Source organism: Amblyomma maculatum, chromosome 10 (assembly GCF_055883805.1).
Source record: "Amblyomma maculatum isolate TAMU_Amacu chromosome 10, ASM5588380v1, whole genome shotgun sequence".
In the NCBI taxonomy this organism is placed as follows: Eukaryota; Metazoa; Arthropoda; class Arachnida; order Ixodida; family Ixodidae; genus Amblyomma; species Amblyomma maculatum.
The window spans coordinates 44,962,054-44,985,409 of NC_139353.1; the positions used below are offsets into that span (position 1 = coordinate 44,962,054).

At 46.2% G+C, this 23,356-nt stretch overlaps 1 protein-coding gene across 1 annotated transcript; it reads left to right on the forward strand.

Moving 5' to 3' along the window:
- Positions 1 to 1,511: 1,511 nt before the first annotated feature.
- On the forward strand, positions 1,512 to 23,072 carry LOC146176318 (uncharacterized). The gene is made up of 6 exons (XM_084581286.1): positions 1,512 to 1,583; positions 3,388 to 3,456; positions 3,913 to 4,062; positions 17,265 to 17,333; positions 19,903 to 19,932; positions 22,757 to 23,072. The coding sequence occupies exons 2-6, from the start codon at positions 3,391 to 3,393 to the stop codon at positions 23,042 to 23,044; spliced, it is 603 nt and encodes a 200-aa protein (XP_084437412.1). The 5' UTR covers positions 1,512 to 1,583; positions 3,388 to 3,390; the 3' UTR covers positions 23,045 to 23,072.
- The last annotated feature ends 284 nt before the right edge of the window (positions 23,073 to 23,356 follow it).

Below are 23,356 nucleotides of genomic sequence, written 5' to 3' on the forward strand. Positions count from 1 at the left end.
CTATCATTTCTGGTTCCGGCGTTTCCACCAATCAGATGACTCGATGTTAGGGAGACAACGACAATTCTGAAAGCGATGGAAACTCGGAATGTGGACCAAGAGCCTGTTTTCCCCCTTCGATGAATTCACTGTTCCTCTGGGTCGAGTTTCAGGAGTTACCCGGCTCCACAGGCTCAACCCTGCGGGTCGGGACGAATGGTATCGGGTCACGTATACTTTGGAGGTGAAAGATACTTGAAAGAGACAATGCAGCAAATAAGTCTATACAGTTGGTAGTCTGCGCCTTGTGTGTAGTTACTGTAGTATATGTACATACGCGTGTTCTTCTCGTTGTCCATGATCTTGTTTAAGCTACAACACATTTTTTTATCGACTAAACAACAGCGGCGCAATGAAATTTCAATGGCCCTCATCTAAATTGAATGTACTACACAGAATATTAGTGCCATCAAAAGCCGTACACTAATATTAAGTGAGGCGAATTAAGTGAAATTGTTGCTATTGCTGCCTGCTGTCACTTGTGCGGCGATGCAGACAATAACTGCATCATTGTCTTTTTGTTTGTTACTGTGCATGCTGCGTCTGTTGACCTCTTCGTTACTTCTTGATGACATCATTTCATTCATCACATAGTGAACCCGTAAGGACAGGTGCAAATGAAGTGAACAAAATTCTTCATGTAGTTCGAACTGTAGTTTGGACAAGCTATACTGTAGTTAAGTTCAGTGTTCGCACGTGACTACATCAATCAGAATTGTGGTATATATTTGACGGATCGCTCCGAAAATATATACTGTGTTTCAGCGCATACTGCATCAGGGCACAACGTGTGCATTCAAGAATTCATTTCCACTTTTCTTTTCTTTTTTTTCAGATGACTTCGCTTTCCGCACAAGCCCTTGCGAACGCCGGGGTAAGGCTGTTAATTTATTGGTTGCATGTCGGTAGACCTTGGAAATATTGAGACAGAGCGCAGAATACATCTTCTAAATATTTATTTGAATTATCCTACGCCAAAATCAAAAATGAAATGGCTTGCATTTGTAAATGTGTAGAATGCAAAACAAAACCATTCTGTCGCCCAAAGATAAACTTATGTGCGCAAAGCGGAGATGACTACAGACGGCATGACACCACTAACACTAAGAACCAAATTTCTATACCTGTCAAGGTGACGTCGGTGTAGCGTATTGCTTGTGAGAGAGAGAGAGTATGTGTGTGTGCGTGCGTGCGTGCGTGCGTGCGTGTGTGTGTGTGTGTGTGTGTGTGTGTGTGTGTGTGTGTGTGTGTGTGTGTGTGTGTGTGTGTGTGTGTGTGTGTGTGTGTGTGTGTGTGTGTGTGTGTGTGTGTGTGTGTGTGTGTGTGTGTGTGTGTGTGTGTGTGTGTGTGTGTGTGTGTGTGTGTGTGTGTGTGTGCGCGCGCGCGCTTGAGTGCATGCACTTCAGTGGTTCCCTGCCGCTATAGTACATTACATTACACGCTTGCTGCCGCTCGCTTAACAGCCGGGAGCCGTCGCAGTCCACCGGCAATCATCGCTGACACCGAAGAGCCCCGTCTTCACTGACACGCCGGCGACGCCAGTGGTGAGTGCGAGTGATAAGGAGAACGTTTTTAGGAAGCGTACACTTGAAGTTTGGAGTTAAACTTTATAGTCAACAATATTCACTGCCTTTGTTTTTGACAATTAAACCGAAGCTCTGCATTTCTATTTTTCCCTATAAAAAGAGAAGGTTCGTTTCAAGCCATTAAGAATATAAGACCGTGTTAAAACGAGATACTTGTATTAAATATCTACTCGGTTTCCTCCAAGCGGGCTTCCCTAATGTAAAGTTATTCCAATAGCATTTCGCTATACAGGATAGTTCCACAGCTGTACCTAAGGTCTTGACGTTTATTGTGGCTCATTCCATAGCTCCTTCTGTTTAAAAGCGATATTTGCTAGTATTTTGAAGAAAATTCTTAGAGAGCAAGAAATTGCTAATGCGCAATTATTAATCTCTCCATTAGGAGAGAGACGCAGCGTCCTTCTAAAAGTGGTCTTATATAAAGCCACCTGACAGAAAAATGGCGTCACGTCAAAAAGTGGAGACATCCAAAGTGACGTCATCCGTAAAAAAAGTGGCTCCGTAATACGACGTGTTAGTTGGCTACTGAAGAGTTTACGAGCTTCGCTTAAGAATATAATCTCCTCCCCCTTCTTTCTTTCCTCTTCTGTATACCTCTTTTCTTCTTCCTCTGCCTTGCGTGTTTGTGTACTCGTAATAATTATATCATTACTTTCTGTGGGTTCGTCGCCAGAACCTATTGCGACGTCCTTACGGGGGAAATTATGTTGACGTCAGAACCTATTGCGACGTCCTTACCGGGGAAATTATGTTGATGTCAGAACCTACTGCGACGTCTCGCGGGCACATCTCGCAGATGCGATGATATTGACTATGAGCCTAGAAAAGCTTTCGCCTTTAAAAACGCGTTGATTAGGAACTCTCCTGCACTCAACACAGCTGTTCACTGACCGTTCGTTTTTCTGGAAATGAACTCCTTTGAAAGCGCAAAAAAAAAAAAAGACAAGGAAAGCAGCAAAAGACAGACACACGAGCGCTTACTTGCAGCTGATTTTATTCCATCAGCAGCCATTTCATCGCAGTCATTATTGAAATATATCCTAACTATTATTTCAGATTAAAAAAGTTAATTTTCCCAATTGTCCAGATGACCGTGCGTGAGCAAAGGAGGGGAGTGGGAGGGAATGGATACAATACCTGATTACTTTTCTAGTGTAAACATACACCGCCAGTTCTCACTTGAAATTCGTGGCCCGAGGCACCAGCATCGAAGCGATAGTTACTGATACTGAGAAAGGTGGAAAGCAAATGGTGGCCAATAAAATTTTGCGCTTACTTTACGCAAAAAGCCCGGCGACATACTTTGCAGGAAGGCGCTCAGAGCCCCGCGTACCACCCAAAACAAGCACGAGAGCCCCGCATACAGTTTGTCTCGGAGAGTCCAACGAGGACATGTATGACTGTAGTGAAAAGGCCCTTAGCGGCTGTGTTTTGAAAACTTCACGCCCACAGAACACCCAGTGGGTGTAAATTTACTCTCTACAGCTGTCATCAGGTGCAGTTAAGGCCAGGAACTGCGCCATACTGGGTCGTGTTGCGGTCATCTATAAAGAACCATAAGAGCAGCGTATGAGTTTACATGTTGGTTGGTTTGGTTTGTGGTGTTTAACGTCCCAAAGCGACTCAGGCTATGAGAGACGCCGCGTTTACATGTATACGTGGGTTTATTTGGCTCGGGGTTCTAGCTTCGGTATAGACTTTGAGTGGGATACGCAATTTCCAGTTGCGTGTGCTCATATGGTCTCGCCTTCCTCGTGTCCAGGAGATGAACCTGTCCAAGGAGGCGCTCTGCGGTTCGAGGGCAGCCAAAGACAGCAATGACGCATCCATGGTAATTTCGGTCGACATTAATTCTGCGCTCTCTTCCCGCTGCGGGTGGTGTTGCAGTTTTACAGCAACATAGTCGAACCCGGATATTGTGAATTGTTGACTACAAATAATTCGACATATATGAGTTAGGTATATCCGGGCGAGAACATACAGATTATGTCCTTGAAAATACTTTGTAAGATATATGCATAAGTCGCCGGTCGTTCGATATATCGAACAGTGCGCCCCGCCCCGCAATCGGCTCTTCTCACCCTCCTCCCTCCGTGGACCCCGCAAAAACATCGCTTCGCGGACCCCATTTGAGAAGCCCTGTCATTGGCGAAAAGGCCTGCACTTGAAAGCAGTTGAACGTGTCATCTTGCGCCTTAGTTCGTACTTCCTGTTTCCTCGATGCCATATTATTATTAGCCTTTTAGCCGATCGTTGAGTGTTGCACGTCTTCTTGCTCTCATTGCAGAGGGACTCGGCCCTGCAGCGAGTTCTGAGCCCACCGGCGCCCGCTTCACCGCATCCGTCGAACAAGAAACTCGAGGTGGTTGGTACAAGCCGGCTGATTCCGCGCGACGAGCTTAACGCACGCCTAGGGGGCGAGGCCAGGGTTGTCCTCGTGAGACTTGCGGGCTTTCATGATTTATGGCATATTCGTAAAGGAGATGCAATGGCCACGATAGCATGTTCAGCTCGTTCCGTCCAGAAGCCGTGTAATGGACAGGCTGTAGATATAAAAATCCGGGAAACTGAACTGCGGAGCATAGTTAATACCTGCCAAGGCAAAATGGCGGCGGCTGTCAAGCGATGCGGGCAGATGCGCTCCGGAATTTCAAGGGGTTCGCACCTGGTGGCTAATTCGGCACTAATGGGAAGTGACATTTTTTTCAACTCCAGGTATACGTAACTGAGCTGCTAATGATGATGCTGACGAGCTGAGTTTTGCGCAAAGGCAAACTTATCTCTTGTAGATCAGGAATATCAATAAATGAGGAACGGCAACGAAAATATCTCAAAATATAACTGATCAAATATATTATAGGATATATTGTTACGAGGTAGGGTCACAGTCAGGAGACATGGAGACACAGGGGCAGATTCGCACATTCCCGGCTGGCCGCCGCGCTTCCCCTTTTTTCCCCACCGTAACATATTTTCACCGAAGGGGGGTGGGGAGGGGGGAGAGGGAGCTCACTACGTGTCCGACCACGCATGCACGCACGCACGCACACACACACACACACACGCACACACACACTACACAGGGAATGGACACAACAATAACACGCAAGGCCACACCAACAATCGCAGTCCAAGTCTAAGCCCGGGGAGGCCAATCGATGCTCAAATTGCCTTCAAGTGATACCGTCCCACGGCAAAGGCCGCTCGCCCCAGTGCATGGTAGTAGCGCGAGAGTATGCAGATCCCCGTTTCACGCAGTGCTCAGACCACGGCGCGTCCAAGTTTATGACCAGGTAGAGCACGTTGTTGACCACCTGGTCGAAGTTCGACGGCTGGGGCTTGAAGACGTTCGGCTGCACAATGATGGACTCGCTGTCACCTTTGATGAGCGTAGACGTCGTGTTTGGCTCGAACTTTGGCTTCTTATGCTTATCCTCATCCTCCCTTTCCCCCTTCTTGCTCGACGAGGGATCATAAGCCTTTTTCTCGACCTTCACAGACTCAGCTCCTTGCTCACCTTCGCCGCTGCTGCCCTCCGTCGCCTTTGTTTCATTCTTTGTCTCTCCGTCGACTCCTTCCGTTTGCGTGCGTTCTTTTAGCGCAGCCGTAAGATTGTACTTGCTACGTTCAGAGTTGGTTCTTGCTGCTCGGTATCTCCATCGAGTGCCTGGTCTCTGTCGTCGCATGAAACCTCCCCTGCAACCGCAAGGTCGAAAACCAAAAGCGCTATCCCAGCCTTCAACTGGAGCACCTCGATTTTTCGATGCATCGCTCTGCAGACATCGCCTTGTCCAGCCTAGTCTCGATGAGCTGCTGCAGGCACTTAACGTCTACAGCGGAGGAACCGTCCTCCGGTGCGAGTTGGTGGCCCATACCATGCTGATGCTGTTGCTTCTTGAGCCATTCCCGCAGCTCCCTCTCAAAGCACACCAGCCACTCCAAATGGACCAGACCCCCATTCACGTTGACTGCAGGTAACAAACGCTCCAGCAGCTCCCGCTCGCTTCCACTCATACTCGGGCAACAACCTCTCTTCCAGGCTCTGGATTTCCTTCGAATGCCTGGCTTAGAGTGTCTCCAGCTCCATGCTCAGTTCCTTGGCTTTGGCTTCGGCTTTGCATTCGTATGCCCGCATGGCCTCTTCCCTCTCCCTGATCTTGGTGCGCAGTTCATCATTTTGGGTCTGTTAGTCGTACCACTCGCGACGCAGCTGTTCGACAGCAGCCTCATGTGCCTGGATAAGCCGCCGCTCGGCCCCCTCTGCCTCCTTGCGTGAAAGCTCGCTCGCCTCACGGCTGTGGGTCTCGACGACTTCGAACAGGCAGGCACGCAACTCCTCGACCAGGTGGGCCTTCACCTCGCAGCGCCGCTCCAAAGCGTCCAGCCTATATGCTAGTGCTCCGCCCGCTCTGCCTCCAGCTCCACTTGATGCGCCTTGCTCAGTTCCTTCACTTTGTCTTCGGAGGCATAGCGTTGGACAGCCAGTTTATGGGCTTCCTGGCCGAGCCGCTGCCGTAGATGCGCGCACACAGCCTCCATGGTCTCAGCCTGTCCCTGGGCCTGAGCCAAGCGAGCCTCCACCTCCTGCCGCTCGTGCTGGCCTCCCAGTGGGAGTGCTCCAGCTCTTCTTCCCGCGAAAGCACCCGTACGTACGCGCACCGAGGCCCATGCCCGCTGTAGCTCCGTCTCCAGCTGGTGCAACTGCCGTTGCAGCTGTGCCGACTGCTCTTCATCAAGCTTCTGCTGGTCCTTGGAACTTTCTCCTATTGCTGCACCTTGCTCATTTGCTCGTCCAGCTCCCGCTTCAACTCCTTCACTTGGCGGCTTGCGAGAGGGTGCGCTGGCTCTCGGCCTCCAGATTGCGCTGCCGCTCGGCCAGCTGTCTCTGTAAGTGGGCCTCTTGATCGGGGACAGCGGCAGAGATGGCGAAAGGCACCTGACCTGCTTTGTTGAGATCGGCCGGCACTATATATAGAACGTCGCGCCGGAGAGCTGCCCCCGTCGCAGTGTGGGCAGCCAGTAGGGCCTCCGAAGCATCCAGCCGCTGGGGGAATACTTTCAGGAAGCGCTGAGCTCCAGCGTCCAACTGTTGGGAAGGACTGAGCTCCTTCGGGTGCCTAGGCCTAGCGGCGCGGGCCGCAGTCTTCGGCGCCATCCGCCATTGGTGAACGCTGGTCGTCCGCCACATCGGGAACTTGGCTCTGGGAGCGGATGCGCGGCATTATCCGACCGCTGCCACCAAAATGTTACGGGGTATATGATCGCACTCGGGAGACATGCAGACACAGACACAGAGACAGATTCGCACACCCCCGGCTTCATAGTTCTCTTCTCTCCTCCCCCTCCGCTGGTCATGCGCTTCTTCCCCACCGCAACAATATATTGAATATTTGGTCGAATTACGAAACATTAAGCCCCATCGCTTACTGTCGAAATACCTTTGTGCGCCTGTTAAATGAGAAACAACTAAAGTCAGTGTGTTATTTTGTCGTGAAATTTCAGTTCTAGTCTTAAGCATTTGTTAACTTTATCGACTGGAATAATTGGTTTACAGTCAGGAGGTCGGAGTACCATAGAAAATGTTAAGATCAGCTTATTGCGGCTGATAAAGCGAGCATTCTCTCATTTAGCCATGCAGTTCTGGATTTGAAGCTAGAGCCGGCCCGGTCGAATTAATTGTTAAGTAAGACCTAATTATTGCCCGTTTTGTATGGCCTTAAACCCAACGCCCCTCGCCTTGATTATATGCAACCACGTGGGCCGCTTTCTCGCATATGCATCGCGGCTCGCTCAATCACGTGATATGCTCCAACACATTAATACTGGTACTGAGCGAGTAGGGCTAATTGTTCGCATATTTCGTCTTAAAACGTGCAAATTCGCTAGATTGTTGATAGAGCTGTCTTCGCTTTACTATTTTGACCTGGCCACGCCCCCAAGGCTCTCGTACGCGTGGTGAAAACAAAGCGCACAGAACACTTACAAATGCTTTACACAGTCCGTAGACTGCCTATAGACTTCCGTCAATAATGTGTATAGACTGTCTATAAATTATGGGCGTAGACTTTTCTTGGACTTTTCCCATTGACTGTCTACAAATATATGAGCCTATAGATAGTCTATAGACAAAAGGAAATGAAAGTTGTTCTAGACTATAGTCTATAGATGTTCCATAGACTATCTGTAGAGAAAGTTAAGGGGACTGTATACTTTACTCTATAGATAATTTAGAGTCAAAAACAAAAGATCTAAAGGATGCATATAGAGTCTATAAATGTCCAGAGAGAGTCTATACACCATTTTGGTAAGAGAAAGCACGGACTAGAAAAGACACAATACTTGCCTGTCTCGTCTCTAGTCCATGTTTTCTGTGGTCCTTGAGTTCACTATAAATTTTATCTAGCTGAGAACCTTACTTTACAAAGCTCAGGCATGTGTAGTAGGGCACAATATGACGCACGCATTATGTACACTATAGCTATAGGACATGCGTGCTACAGTGGCCGCCATTTTTTTTTTCTACATGAAACTCGACCAAAGGCGAATACGCATCTCTAATAAGCGGTTTGCTGCCACCTGGCCCGGTCTCCAGCACTGAAGCTGCGCGCTGTATGCCGAAATGGAGCCCGTCGTGTCTGGTCATACAAACTCCTCGATACACCACCTGGTTCCATATGCCCTGGTTCCTCCACGCAGCCCTTACAAAAATGAATTTTGAAACTCTATTGTTGGACTATTGACCGCCTTTTGAATTTATTGAATTTCGATAGACATTCAACCCCAGCTGAGTGCAATCTTTACAGGGCCAACAGAATTTTCATTGTGTTCTACCCAACAGACTTTTTGTGCTATTTTTTCTATGTGCTTTTTGTTGTCAGTTTTCAACGTTCACGAACAATTAGCGTGTACTGTTCATGGTGACCCATGTTTTTAAGTAGTTTTAGGCACAAATGATAAGAACATGATGTGACAATTTCGTTATGAATTTTTGCTCTAACTTGTAATCAACTATTGGCCACATTCTGCAAAGGGAAATATAGCAGCATGCAGTTGCGTGCTCGTTCATGTTATATAAAAGTACATATTAACGGAGCACACTTAGCTCAAGCTTCGCAACACAGTGAAAATATGCCCTAAAAACTTCATGATGGCAAAGCCTCCACTAATAATGCAAATACATTGTTGAATGTCAATCAGAATCCGTAATGAACCAGCTTCTGTATGTCGCAGAAGGTAACTTTAGGGGTAGGACATATTTTATATTTATCATAAAACAAGTTCAGTGAGTCATCATACTAACAAACAGGATCCTAGATTGAACCTACCATGTAGGGCAGGACAGAGCTTTTTTAAACCAGTTGCAAAGTTCACTATATATATGCTTCAGGGTCTGACATTCTGCCCAAGCCTAGGTATTTTTGCCCGGAGCTTTTGCCGCAAAATGAGGTGCAGTCTGTATTGGAATCCTCCACCGCTGTATGTCTTTGGAGAATTTTACTGTTATTTTTTTCTTTTCCTTCCTTACTTAAAGTGGACACCATGCTAAAATGAAGTCACTTTAAACATTGAGGGGTTCTAATAATGACGGATTGATCCCACGCATACTATAGAGTTAACACGCATAGCAAAAACGTTCGCGTATGAAATAAAAAGAAAAAAAAAACAGGATCGCAGGCGTCTTCTGTCGGCGACTCGTCTTTTCAAAGAAGCATTCGGCCACTGCCTTGCTCCTGTCCACACCCATCTTTCCCCTGCGCCCCCGAACGGCGCCAGCATGTCCGGAGGGGTCGAGCGTTACTTCCTGTCGGCCGGGGGGGAAAAGGGGGGGGGGAGGGGTCGCTCCCTCTGGGTCTCTGCTCTCTGCCTTCTCCGTGGTTTGTCTTCACGGAGATGACCTTGGCAGCAGCATAGCAGGAGTCGCGCAGCGGGGGCGGCGGCTCCCCTTTTTCACCGAAGCTGTTCTTCTGCGCCCCGTTTTCGTTGCACGCAGACGCGGGTACGCTGAGTGCGGCGATGTGCCAGTTCAGTTGGCGTTTTCCCGCCACCGTGGTAGCATCTTGCAATGTGAGCGAAGCACCGTATGCAGGTTTTTCGCTGGTGATTATCACGAAGATCGTTTTGTTCAAATTGGAGCGCGAACGTACGCATTTAAGCCTTCGGAGGAATCCACTCTTGGGTGGCAGCTTCTGCGCAAGGAGGACGTGTTTAAGAAGTTCAACAGTCGCAGGCGTTTTGGATTCTAGGCGAAAAGCCGGCGCGGGCGGAGGGAGCGTCTGCACTTTGGTGAGTGTTTTACTTTTTCCTATTCGTGTTTGTGCCAGTCTTGTACAGTGTGTGCTATGAGGTGAAGCACGCATGTAAATATTTCTAGCAGGCAAACCAGCCTCATCGGAAAAAAAAAGGAGGGGGAGAGAGAGAGAGAGAGAACGAGGCTTGTCTCTACGCGGACGCTGGGGCCGATGGAACGCCAGCTGGAATGGCGACATTTTCTTTCTTTTTTTTAACCGGTGACCGTTTTTGACGGATTGTTCGGCACAGTGCCGTACTCTTTCGATACGCTACTCGCGCTGAGACGGACACATTATCGAGATGATAATATGCCTCTGTCACACATTGTGGATTATTGAATCTGTGCAGCTCCACCATTTTTGCAGTGTCTGTTTTTGTTTGCACTCATTTTAGTGCCTATAGTTGGTAATTTTGCTTCAAGTTTTCTGGGTAGTAATGCTTGTGACTTGCGCTTTGCTATTTATATTCACAATGGGATCTTTGACGGCAGCATATATTGTTTATCAGGGAGAAATGAACGATGTGGTAGTGCTGCCGAGCTGTGGAGGCGGCGGTCGATGCCGTCTAAGCAGTGAAAGACAGTGACAACTCATTTTAGACAAGAAATTTCTTGAGCTATGACGTGGAGCAGCGCACAAATGCCTTTGCTCTATTTTTAGGTTAGTATATACCGCAGCTTAATTATGATTTATATTGTTTATTTCAGCATCACATGCGAGGAGTTCCCGGACGTATCAGCGTTTTACGCAAAGAACAGCCTGGCGTCATACCTTGCACATGAATTGAAATAAAGCAAATAAACAACCCAGCTCATGTTATGGGTTCACCAAAGATGCATATTTTTTCTTTCTCATTAACGCGCATTTTTTATTATGTGTTCCCTTTCCGCTGCGGATTAACAGAAAATGCTGCGTGATCAACGGTTAGCCAGGAGCAGGCACGAGGTGGTTTACATTAATGCAAAAGTAGCACAGCACATATCCTTGCTGCGGTCAGTCAACACATTCTATGTTCTGCTCGACCAATCAACAATTTAGTCAGTTTAGTGTAGGTTAATGAGTGAGTAAGTATAATGGGGCTTAAAAGATCGAGATCTGTTTTGTTCTTTTATGCCTCACTATGCCTATCATTAACCAGCACTGATCAGACAGGATTGTTGATTGGTCGGGCAGAACATAGAATGTGGTGACTTATCGCAGCTAGGAGATGTACTGTACTACTTTTGCATTAATGAAAATCACCCCGTGTCTGCTCCTGGCAAACCGATGGTCGTGTACTATTTTCTGTTGTTCAGGAGTGGAAAGGTAGCAGAAAATCAAAAAGCGTCACTTGCAGAGTTTCTGAAGCATTTGAGCCTGAAATCAACAGAATTTCAGTTGCGCGAATTCCAAAAGCGCTCTTAAGAAACACATGGGCCACTATTTCATAAGCGCTCAACAAGAGGTCAACACTGCATCATCCAAGATGTTGCCGATTATCAACAGACTTTCAACAGCGTGTATTGACACAACGCTTTCGAATTTCCATAGAAACCCTACATGCATTTTTGTAAGGGAGTGCTCTGAACGTTATTTATGAAACGTTTGTGGCCTGTTCATGACTGCACAATTTACTTGCGCGACGATTGTCGCGTCGTCCCAAACTTTTTTTTGTATGCTGTAGCTTTACTATACAAGTCATGTTTACCTGTCACATCCCAAGTAAACACAATTTTAATGTGCTACGTAGACTGCCACTGTTAGAAAGTACTCCACAAAACAGGTTCCTCAAACGTGTGTTAAAACCTTTTTAATGTGCAAGCCTTACTATTACTAGTCTATGCTCTGTCCGCAAAATCTTGTCATCAAAATGTGTCGCCGGATGTGACATCATACATGGCGAGATCTTATTTAGTAATATTGGTCGTTACTATTAACAGTGATAATAAAATATGACAATAAAAGATGAAAATGATAACTAGTGATAAGAATTAATCATAAATAAAATTACTCATCTTTAGTTAGCGATAATAATAAGTGATAATTGCTAATTAGCGATATATAATAGTTATAACATAATTAGTGGTAACAACAGTTCAGCGTTAGCGACACACTTGTAGGACCAACAGAACCTAGCTTCAGCGTCGTCGTTCTACACAATTTCAGCGTACAACTTCAGCGTCAGGCGTACTGTAACAATGTAATTAGTGATAGGTAGTAAAAACGTTGCCGCTGCGGTAGTAACTTTCACATTCTTCTAATGAAGTTTCTGCAATTACCTGTAAGGCTTTTTTTAACTGTGATATACAGTGTATATATATATATATATATATATATATACATTGTCGGCCATCCATGCCACATCCCCCTTAGCCAAACATGTGTAGCGCATTGATTGGACAGTTTTTAAAGCACGAATGGAGCTGAGGATGCCTGCACAGAAGGATTCTCCACAGCGTCTGAAGAAAAAATTAAGGAGGCCATGGAAAGCGCAACTAATTGTTCATTTAACCTGCAGTTGCGAACTGCACCGATTTGGACATTGAGTTACAACGACTGCGATAACTTCGGCGGAGGGCAGAGCGTAGATGCAGACGCACAAAGTCGCACCTAGACCTCAGAGAAGCAAGGCGCACGCAGAAGAAGATTCGGCGCAGAATTCGAGCCCTGCCGACACAACTCTGGAGGTCTTTTTGTGAAAAGCTAGATCCACGCAAGCCTTTGTCACGCGTTTGGAGTGTCATTCGTGGCTTTCGCACGTACCCTCAATAGCGTCTCCCGTTCAAATTTCTCGCACTCCACCAAAGATATATTTAGGTAGAAGTAGCCGAAAATTTCTGCGCAAGAATAACAGTCGCACAGAACCCATTCACAATTCTACATTGCTGCGACGTTCCACCTTTGCGAGATTCACAGGTGGATCTTCCCTTCTCCATGGAGGAACTTGATGCTGTGCTGGCAATGGCATGTTGTAGAAAGTCATCATCGCCAGAGCCCAATGGCGTGACATACTCCGCACCATATTTAACCTTGGCCAGGAGGCTCGATGGTATCTTTTTAATAATTACAATATATCATGGTGGGATGGCACAGTTCCTAAGAAATGTAAGACCAGTCGCCTGGCTCCACTTCTGAAACCGGGAAAGTCACCACTCGACCTTGTGTCATATCGTATCGTCCAACTGCACTGGCCAGCTGCGTCGGTAAAGTCATGGAAAGAATGTTACTAACACGCATCGAATGGTACCTGGAGCGATACCACATTTATTCAGATTTTATTTCCGGGTTTCGCCGTGGCCGATCCTCTATCGACAATGTGGTTGACCTCGTAAAGTCTGTGCAGCCCCAAAAGGCTTTGAAGAAATTGACAGATCATTGTTTTTAGACATCAAAGGCGCCTACGACAACGAAACACATCACGCCATTTTGAACGCCCTGGCAGCTGCTCAGATCGGAGGCCGCATGTTTAGCTGGAAACGCAGCTACCTGTCAGGTCTCTTTACGTCCAGACTGAAGGTGGACCAACGTCTCTGCATCGAATTTCACGCGGAGTTCCACAGGGTGGAGTGTTCAGCCCAACTCATTCAACCTTACTCTCGTAGGCCTCGGTTATTACCACAGTCTGCTCAAATCTCCGTCTATGCAGATGATATATGTATTTGGGCATCCAGTGTGACTCGGCCCCAAGTACGTGCGAGGCTACAAAAGGCTTCAACATATTGACGTCACACCTTCGTCGGCAAGGCGTAGATATTTCGACCGAGAAGTGTTTCCTTGTGGCATTCACTCGGAAAACGATGTCACACCAATGGAAAATCCATCCCCTACGAGAGAAGCCACCGATTCCTTGGATTTGTCACTGACAGAAATCTTTCGAAGAGTCCTCATCTCAGAGAAAGGAGAAGAAAACTTGTAGCGATTGTCCAAGGTCTCTCCTTTTTCGGGGGAAAGTCCTGGGGCACACCAGTGCACTCGATGCTCCAACTGTACCGGTCACTGTTTCCGGGCTACATGCGATACAGCTTCAAGATGTACCAACACGCCCAATTTAACACTTTAATCAAGCTTCCCCGTATTTAATACCATTAGAAAAACGAATCTCAGGACCAATCAAAGTCTGCAAGGCTCGAGCTCTTCGTACATGCCTTGGACTTCTCAAATGTGTCTCAACAGCAGCGACTGTTCTTGTCGTCCGGGATCATCCTGTTACCACACATATTGCTGTTGACACAGTGAGAACGCATATTTGGCACCTAACCAGGGTCCCTGGTCATCATCTAGCAACATTTCCAATAAATAGGCCAAGCACTGCATTCGCCAAAGTTATAGAAGCCCATCGCACCTATATCCTTTCGCAGTTCCCCCCCTCTGTAAGACCATGCTCCCCCATATGGAGTCTACATGAACCAAGGATACAAATTAATATCCCTGGAATTACGAAGAAAGCCGGAATGTCATTACCTACTCTTAAACAATTTACATTGGATTATCTGCACTTCAAACATCAAAATCGCATACATGTCTACACATATGGCTCAGTTAATCTAACCAGTTCCGCTGGGCATGTGGTCATACCGGCCAAGTCAATCCAGATAAAGGTTAAAACATCATACCTGACTTCTTCAACAGGTGGTGAACTAGCTGCCCTGCGCGCGGCAGTTCAATGTATTTACAAAGAACGTCCACATTACTAGACATATTCTATGGCGAGGCAGACAGAAGTAAAGAAAAATAAAGTGCCTCTGCCCGTGCCACACATTACTAGACATATATTATATTGAGGCATGAAAAGGAAAGAAAAATAAAGAGCCTCTGCCCACATTACTATACCAATCTTCTAGAGCACTATAACATTACTAGACATCAAATATGGTGAGGCAACCAAAAAGAGAATAAAATAATATGCCTCTGCCCGTGTCACTCTAGGTATAACAGGCTCAATCCAATCGAATATAAAAGAATTGGTCCCGAAGGACAAGCTTGGTCTGTGTTTGCACCCGTAGGCGAAAGAACCCGAAGGTTAAAAAACAAACAAACAAAAAAAGACAGTGTTTACAGATTCTAAAGCAGCCCTTCAAGGCGTACAAGCAGCACTACGCCGCGGGTCACATAAACAACTGGTTGTAGAGATCCGCCAGCTGCACCACGACGCAGTATTTAAATGTCACAATATTATTTTTCAGTGGCTGTCAGGACACTGCGTCATCAAGGGAAACTACCAGGCGGACGAGGCTGCCCGTCCCTAGTGAAAAACACCGTATGGGTCACAATACCCTCATACAGATTTCTCATACTAAGCTCATACAAATCTCATTAATTCTCATATATTTCTTATATGAAGAATGAGTTTTTATGAGATTATATGAGATTAGTATGAGTTTAGTATGAGAATTTGTATGAGGTTATTGCGACTCATAGGGTTTTTTCACTAGGGGTTCTGCCCACAGCGATTACTTTCCAGTTAAAATCCCCATAACGAGGGTTGATGCCGCACGTTCCCTACAACGTTCGGCCCTGGAGATCACAATTTCAGCGTGGAACACGGGGTAGTTTAGCAACCGCCGCCTCAGGGCACTGAATCCTGAACTGCGCATCCACCTTCCCCATTAGATTGCTCGTCGAGAAGCAACGTTGCTGTGCCGTTTATGCCTCGATGTTGCGTTCACCAACAAGTATGCTCCCAGTCGGAAAAACTACAGAAAATTTTCTGATGTTACGACAAAATTTCTGTGCGGTTTTTGACGGAAAACCTGTTGTGACAACAGAACATTCTGTAGTAACATCAGACATTTCTGTAGTTACAACAGAAAAGTGCTACAGAACTACAGACAACAGAAATATACTACAGAAAAACTACAGAACTACAGAAAAGTACTACAGAACTACAGAAAAATCTGATGGTTACGACAGAACTACAGGATATTTTGTCGTATTTTTGACACAGTTCTGTAGTTTTTTTCGACTGGGCTTTTAGGATTAGAACGGCCGACAGCCCTGCCTGTGAAAATTGTGATTGTGAAGAGACAATCGAACATATCTTATGTGAATGCCCTGCATTTGTGAGTGAAATACGTAAGCTGCGTTGTGCGCTGGACCGCCTCGATCCTCGCCATTTAACGGCGGATAAGATCCTTGGTCCATGGCCACGGCAGTCAACCGCCTTTAAGGCATACAAGGCACTGTTTAGTTTTCTAACAACCACCGCCTTGTGTGACTAACTCGGACTGTGCTCCACGTCCCTTTTCTCTTCCCCTCTTTAATCCCCTTGTCCCTTTTCCCCAGTGGAGGGTAGCCAACCGGAGGCCTTTCTGGTTAGCATCCCTGCCTTCCATCCTCATTCCTATCGATCTATATGTTAGTTTAAAAAATTTTCACGGATAGAAAAAAGGGAAAAGTGCTCAACTCAATGCTTAAAATATATCTGTAATGCTGTTTAATAGGTCTGATTCAAACATTGTAATAGCATGTAACGATTATACTAAAACACTGTTTAGTTTTAGTTGTAACATTAAAATGGCGGTTATAATACAACATAAACATCATTTTTTAATTCATAACATTATTACAATATTGAAAAGTCAACATTATAATGTATATTTAGTTGTTATACTAGTGTGTGTGTGTGTGTGTGTGTGTGCGTGCGTGTGCGTGCGTGCGTGCGTGTGTGTGTGTGTGTGTATGTGTGTGTGTGTGTGTGTGTGTGTGTGTGTGTGTGTGTGTGTGTGTGTGTGTGTGTGTGTGTGTGTGTGTGTGTGTGTGTGTGTGTGTGCGTGCGTGCGTGCGTGCGTGCGTGCGTGTGCGTGCGCGTTTCACACAAAGGTGCATCACCTGAGTTGGGTGGCCTCACACGGCAGTGTTCCACTGCAGCTATGTGTTAGATATATGACGTCATCCTAGCCGACGATTCTGAGGCAGGAGCGGAATTATGGGGCACTCTTGGGTAGAAACGCCCAGCGTGGTTTCCTTGCAATAAATGCCATTTGCGGGGTAGGGTTGACCGCCTCCCTCCTCGTGACCAGTGGTGAGCCTGCATGCTCGTGTGAGATGCCTTACCATTTTCAAGAATGTTACGTATATGTTGCCTGCGTGTTAGACATACATTGTTTAAATGTCTGTAGAAACGTTATTCTAGCGTTTATTAATGGCAATACAATAGAAAGAGAAAGAAAAGGACACTGAGAACACCGAAATAACGCTCGACCAAAAATTAAAATTAATGTTTCGGTGCTAGGCTTGGACTGTAGTATGTTGCCAATGCTACTGGCTAAACGACAGTTGTAACCACTTGTGTGAGAGGCATACGATTTCGTCGCACAGCAATCTCGGGTAGACACCAGCAAGTGTGCTAAGCAGCGCAACATCGCGTTCGCAGATCGTCAAGGGTACCAAGCCGCAGCCGCCACCACCACCTCCCTTGGCCATATCGCCCGATTTGTTTGACGTAAGTGTGCGACTGGATGTTTTCGTTGTGACGTTAAAAGCCCCGTCGGAAACAAAACGCTGCATATGGTGGCGTGTGTAATGAAATCTTTGTAAAAAACGATAAGCCATACAAGCGCAGCCATATGCGGCTATACAAGCGGAAGCGTTAAAGGTTTCATAGAAACTTCGTACCGTATATAATATCCCTATAGTCATCGCCTACTCCCCATTTCGGAAAAATATCGATTAAGACAAAACCATTTAGTCATCTCTCATCCTTAGAATTAAACGGAGGCCTAGCAATTTACAAATACCCTCCCGAGCGTCGTGACCACAAAATAACAACACGCGAATGAGGTGCCAGATACCTTTGTTTATGCATCCAACGAATTTTCGTTGCCCCAAGGTCAGAGGACGGTTGTGCAGAAGAATAAGGACGAGGTGACTAAGGTGCATATTTAGAAAACAGCGCGAACAACGACGGCCAAGTACAAGAAAGACATGGGACGAGCGCTGTCCCGTGTCTTTCTTGTACTTGTCCGACGTTGTTAGCGCTGTTTTACAAATATGCATATTTACCAACTAGCCCAACTGAACGTTCTCCTTATAACGAAGGCGCATTCTTTAGTCCGCGAGCGCAAGGAAGTGCGCACCCGATACGAAATAACTGAACGTTCACCTTAATTATAACGAAGGTGCATTCTTTAGTCCGCGAGCGCAAGGAAGTGTGCGCCCGATACGAAACAAGAGGTCGCTACCTTTTTGTACCTTGATATACATAAGCTGTCGCAATTCGATTGCCGGACTACCCCTGCATATTACCGCCGCGGGCCTAGTTGCAGTTGCGTGGAGATGTCCTGCATGGTGCAAGCGGTGGATTTCGCGGAGAGTAAAAAACTATTTCCATGAGCCTTGTGAGAGCAAGATAACATCTCGTGATTAGAAATGACTATCTCTCTTTAAGCCACGCTAGTCATGCAAACAACAAAAAGCATATCTTCTATGTTTTTTTTTTCAATTTTTAGTTTGGTCCCCGAGACATGACCCATCCCGCTTTTTCTACGAATTTCAAGTGGCAGAAAAGTGGGCGATGACTGGGAATATTATGATAGTTGAAGAAAAAATCATTACGACTCGCTTGGATAGGTGCTAATGAGCAATGAATCCCTCAATTGTTGCAAGTATAAACTCCATCTTTGGTTATCTTCTTAAACTTTAGACCAACACCCTTCTCACTCAGTTGTCTATGTATTCACTCTCGCCCTACCATGTGTTCTGCTAGCGGTCCAAGTTGAATCAATTAGGAACGATTGCCAAAACAGGCGGTGGATTCAGGTTCGAACCTCTGACGAGAGAGAACTTTTTCTCAACTACGACATTCCTAAGAAAGTTGCATAGTTTTCGTATGTAGCCGCACGGCTATATGACTGGGTGCATGCTAACGAGTGATTACTCGATTTTTAGTTTTACTCCACCTTTTTACACTGGACTAAATTTACTTATTGGCTGCCGGAAAGTTTGTCGCTAGACCAGAAGTGTTCCTATTGGCTGGGTGGTAGTGACCACAAAACTGGAAGTGGCATCACCAAACGGGAATTCACAGCCGTCATCAGCCCGACTGCACCTAGTGCAGGGCATAGCCCTCTCCCATACGCCTCTAATTAGCTCGGCCCTGTGCAAGCTGCATCCACTTAATCCCTGAAAACTTAATCTCATGTTCCCACCTAACTTCCTACCGCCCCCTGCTAGGCTTGCTTTCATTTGGCTTCTCCAGTCTGTTACCTTAGCGACCATCGTAGATCCTGTACTGGCGAGTGCACGTGTGAGAACTATGTTTTTATGTATCTTCTTTTCGTATATGTCGCCACCTGTAGACTCTTCTGGGAAGTATATCACCAAAAGCCAGATGACACGATGATGCCTGGTTGTGCGCAGGCAGACGTGTCGGAGGTCTCTTAGAGCATGACGCAAAACTTGATGGGAAGGTTCAATTTCTACGGTTTAATGTCCCAAAGCAACTCAGGCTATGAGGGATGCCACAATGGAGGAGAGCATCGACGGTTAAATATCCCGTTATCGTATTGCTAACATAATCTACTCGGCAGGCACTGTTTTCACTATGTACTGGGCAGCGTTTGAGGTTTACTTTCACCATATACTAGGCAGGAGGAAATATTGCGACGCAACAAAGTGGGGTGCTCTTCATCGCAAGTCATTTCCAGATTTTTGAACGTAATGTGCATTATGTGTGTTATACCATCATTTATTTTATAACTTTTCAAGATACTACAGGCCATTGCTTGGAGGAGCGATATAGGTGATTTCTGCATATAATGTAAAGAAGAGACCGTTTTTAGAACAAACATACAAAGTAAAAAAAACAAAAACAAATTTAGCGTTAAAGAAGTATCCCAGATTGCCAAATGGATTGAAATACATTGCGTAAGCACGAAAAAAAAAAAAAAAGGAAAGGAAGCTCTACCTGCGAGTTTCATACTGGTCTTCGGCGGAGATATTAATACAGGTGATTTGGGCCTGCATGATTTATACTGTTTGTTTGTTGTTTTTTTTTTTTTGTATGCACGCAGGATGACAACGTGTCCACGTTCAGCTCAACCGTAAGCAACCGTTTTGATTTTTCTGCATCAGTTTTTTTCCTGTTTCCGGCGAAATAATTTACTCTCACATTGAGAAACTGGCTCTACGCTATAGGGTACAACTTAGCACCAGTACGCGGCACGTGGTACGCGGCGTGTATATTACTCCGCTAAACAGGAATCAGTTTTTGATGTTTGACTGTGCCAAACAGTCCAGAGGTATCGAAATTCTTCAGCTTACGATTTGTTCTGATGGTTAGCCTTTTGTTTAGATAACCACGAAAGTATTAACTAGGAACTAATTTATGCCACGGAGGAATTGTGTACGGCGGTTATTGTAGACAGGGCCCACGAACAGCTGAATACGAAAACTAGAAAAAGCGCGCAAGCAATATAGGTATCCCATCAATCGTCATCGCAAAGCAATTTCTTTTTTAAGTTACCTCTATTAGCCCTGAGGAGGAGGGAGGAGGAGGAAACAAGTTTATTTAACGCACTATTAAGAGTCGAGAATGTCCTGGGCCAGGGTTCCCAAGGCCACGGTTTTTCGGCTGGCCAGAGGCTAACCAAGCCCGCCACGTGGGGGGAGGAGGGTGTGGAAAGTGAGGTGACTGAATTGCAACAGGGCAGGAAAACATGCAGTGTTCTAAGTTTGCATAGTGTTCAGAACAATTCGGGCATGAATGTCTGATGTGGTATAGAAACAATGGGGCAGGATTAAGAAATGTATTTAGGTGTATGCGTCGAAGAATGCGTGTTTGCCTAGTAGTGAGGGATTTATCAGGAAGAGGAAGTGTACGAAGAGTTTGCCTAATGTTGTCATAGTGAAGGTTGATTTTGTTGTTGTTGTGAAGAGTATATCATACCATGTAGGTGGATAAGGCCAGGGAATCCCAGGCGCCCGGCGCTGATGGGCGCGGGCGAGTCGATGCACTATCTCACTGCCTGGGATTCCAGTGTGACCATGAATCCACCTCAGTGTGACGGTGTGGGGATGTAGTTTGGTAAGAGCTCTATGTATGTTTATCCTGTGGTTCTTCAGGATTGCGACCCGTATGAATGGAGTGTATAGCCTGTATTGAATCAGTGTATATGCTAAATCCTGAAGGGTTGGGGGTGCTTGTGCGAGGTCTTGAATTTATATAGGCGATCGAAAAAGATGCTCCTCCTCTTTCCGTTCAATTCAGCCCACGCCGGCGTGCAAAAAAAAAAAAAAAAAAAAAAAAAAGTAAACAAGTCGCGACGGCGCTGCAACACACCCCGTCCCGCCCACGTAACTTGGGAGGGCTGGTAGGCTTTCGCTGAGGCGCGTGTGGTAACGACACCTCATTCATCTTCCCGGTCTATCCGTTTCTGTAATTCTTGGACGAGACTCTCTAACCAAGACGGGATGGATGTGCGCATCAGAGGCTCGCCCAGTAAGCTCATGCTATGTCATATGGGAGGTTTGCCCCAATCGGTAGCGAGAGGTCGCCAGGAGCACTGTTTAAAATTATATGTACGCTCCACGAAAAGCTTCTAAATTGAACGCTATATAGTGCTCATAAGGACGACCTCAATGGATTTCTTGCATCAGAATATAGAATATGAGGCCGCGCTTTGTGCACAAACCATGCGCCCGAGGGCATGCACGCTTGCAGCTAATGGGAATCTTAAAGGGAGCCCGGGCTCGTGCTTCCATTTTTCAGCGCGGCGCATAACCCGTGGGAGGCAGTGACCCTCGAAGCTGTAGTTTGCCCCCGGAGCAGCGGAGGTATTTGGCCGAAGTGACGCTGCGGACGGATGGCCACAACTTTTGGCCAAGAAGAGGCCTTGCCTGGCAACGAAGTTCAGTATATAATAGGCTATGTCGATACTGTTAGGAATTTCATGCTTACGCTTACACCACAAGAAATAGTGTATTTCTTTTTACTCCTCGTCCGGGCTGTGTATTATATTGCTCCGTTACTGTAAGTAATAGGATATAAAATGCATTTGTATCCCATGAAGCTTCTTTGTAAATCAGTGTATATATTAGCACTATTTTGTTTGGTGTATGCTCCCGTGCAATTAATGCGTTGGCAATTCCCATAAACTATAATCGGATCCAACATAAGTCTGCAAAACCGCAAAATAGAACTCTTTCGTGACAAAATGTTGCACGCATTCAAAACCTTTCTTGTTATCTAAACAAAAAGCCAACGGACGAAGCATAACATCAAAAATTTCAGCATGTAGGTGACTTCTTTTGCTGTTACGATTGGGCTAGTTCAGGACACCGAGGAAAATATGGCCGATTTATACCAATTCTCTTTTTAATGCTGCCTTGTAATGGTACCCGAGCCGTTGTCAAGTCACTTATGTGGCTTTTAGCCTGGGAGAACCATCCACGTACTGCAAAAAAAAAAAAATAATAATAATAATAATAACAACGAGTGCACTTAAGACTAAGGGCCGATGCGTCAGCATTCCAGTTTTCGGCTGCACTTTTTTCATGTACTTGCTTCAGTTTTATTGTTGCAATCGTCTACACGTCATCAGGTACCCCTGATGGTTCGGTGAATAGGTTAGGACACCAAATTTTTTGAATGCCCCACTGCAGCCATACTTGAATTTGACACCGTGGTGCTTTGCAACGGTCACCTGACCTCTGTGATGTCATCATTGTCTCGACCAATCAGGGAATTTCGTCTTTCACATGGCAGTGGGGTTTTAGTGCTGCGCCAACTCTAATGTTATTGCATTAATGAAACTTAATTGCAGTTTCAGTTGGCTTAGGCATCGCCTGAAACATCAAGGCGACGCATCGCTGCTTGGATGGTTGCATTTATATGCTACATATGCTTTGCACCACCACTACCAACAGACGGTGGTCAAGGAACGCGTTCGCGCCATCCGGTTGGAGCTGATCCGGCACAAGGGCATCATCGCAGCCACATCGGTGACGGCCTTCTGCTTCGCCACCTACTTCTTCATCGCTTCGGTCATCATGATCTTCATGTACGCCGTGGCCGATCGACCCGAGGACACCGTGGCTGCGCGGATGGGCTTCAACCCCATCAACATCGCCATCACGCTGATGGCCATGGGCGTGGGCTGCTCGGCACTCGCCATGGCGCTGGCCTTCTCCATCGAGGACATCAACTGGGCGTAGCCTCTCGGCGGAGCAATAAAGATTCCTACCCCTCCAAGGACTCCGTATCCCCCGAATCGATGATTCTAAAGTATCGGAACGAGGAATCAGCGATAAGCACAGTCTGCCTTGGGCCTACAGTTTGTGCATCTACGCTAGTGCCAATATCTATGAGGACCATAATGAATGCAGTATAAGAGTACCCAGAATTAATTGTTTGTTACCTCGTCGTCTGAGCGTTAATGGCTACGGTTGTGTTTTGTGTGCTGTCAAACTAATGCATCACTCTCGCACTAATCAATGAACGTACCTTGTTGTTTGTTTTAGTTAGTA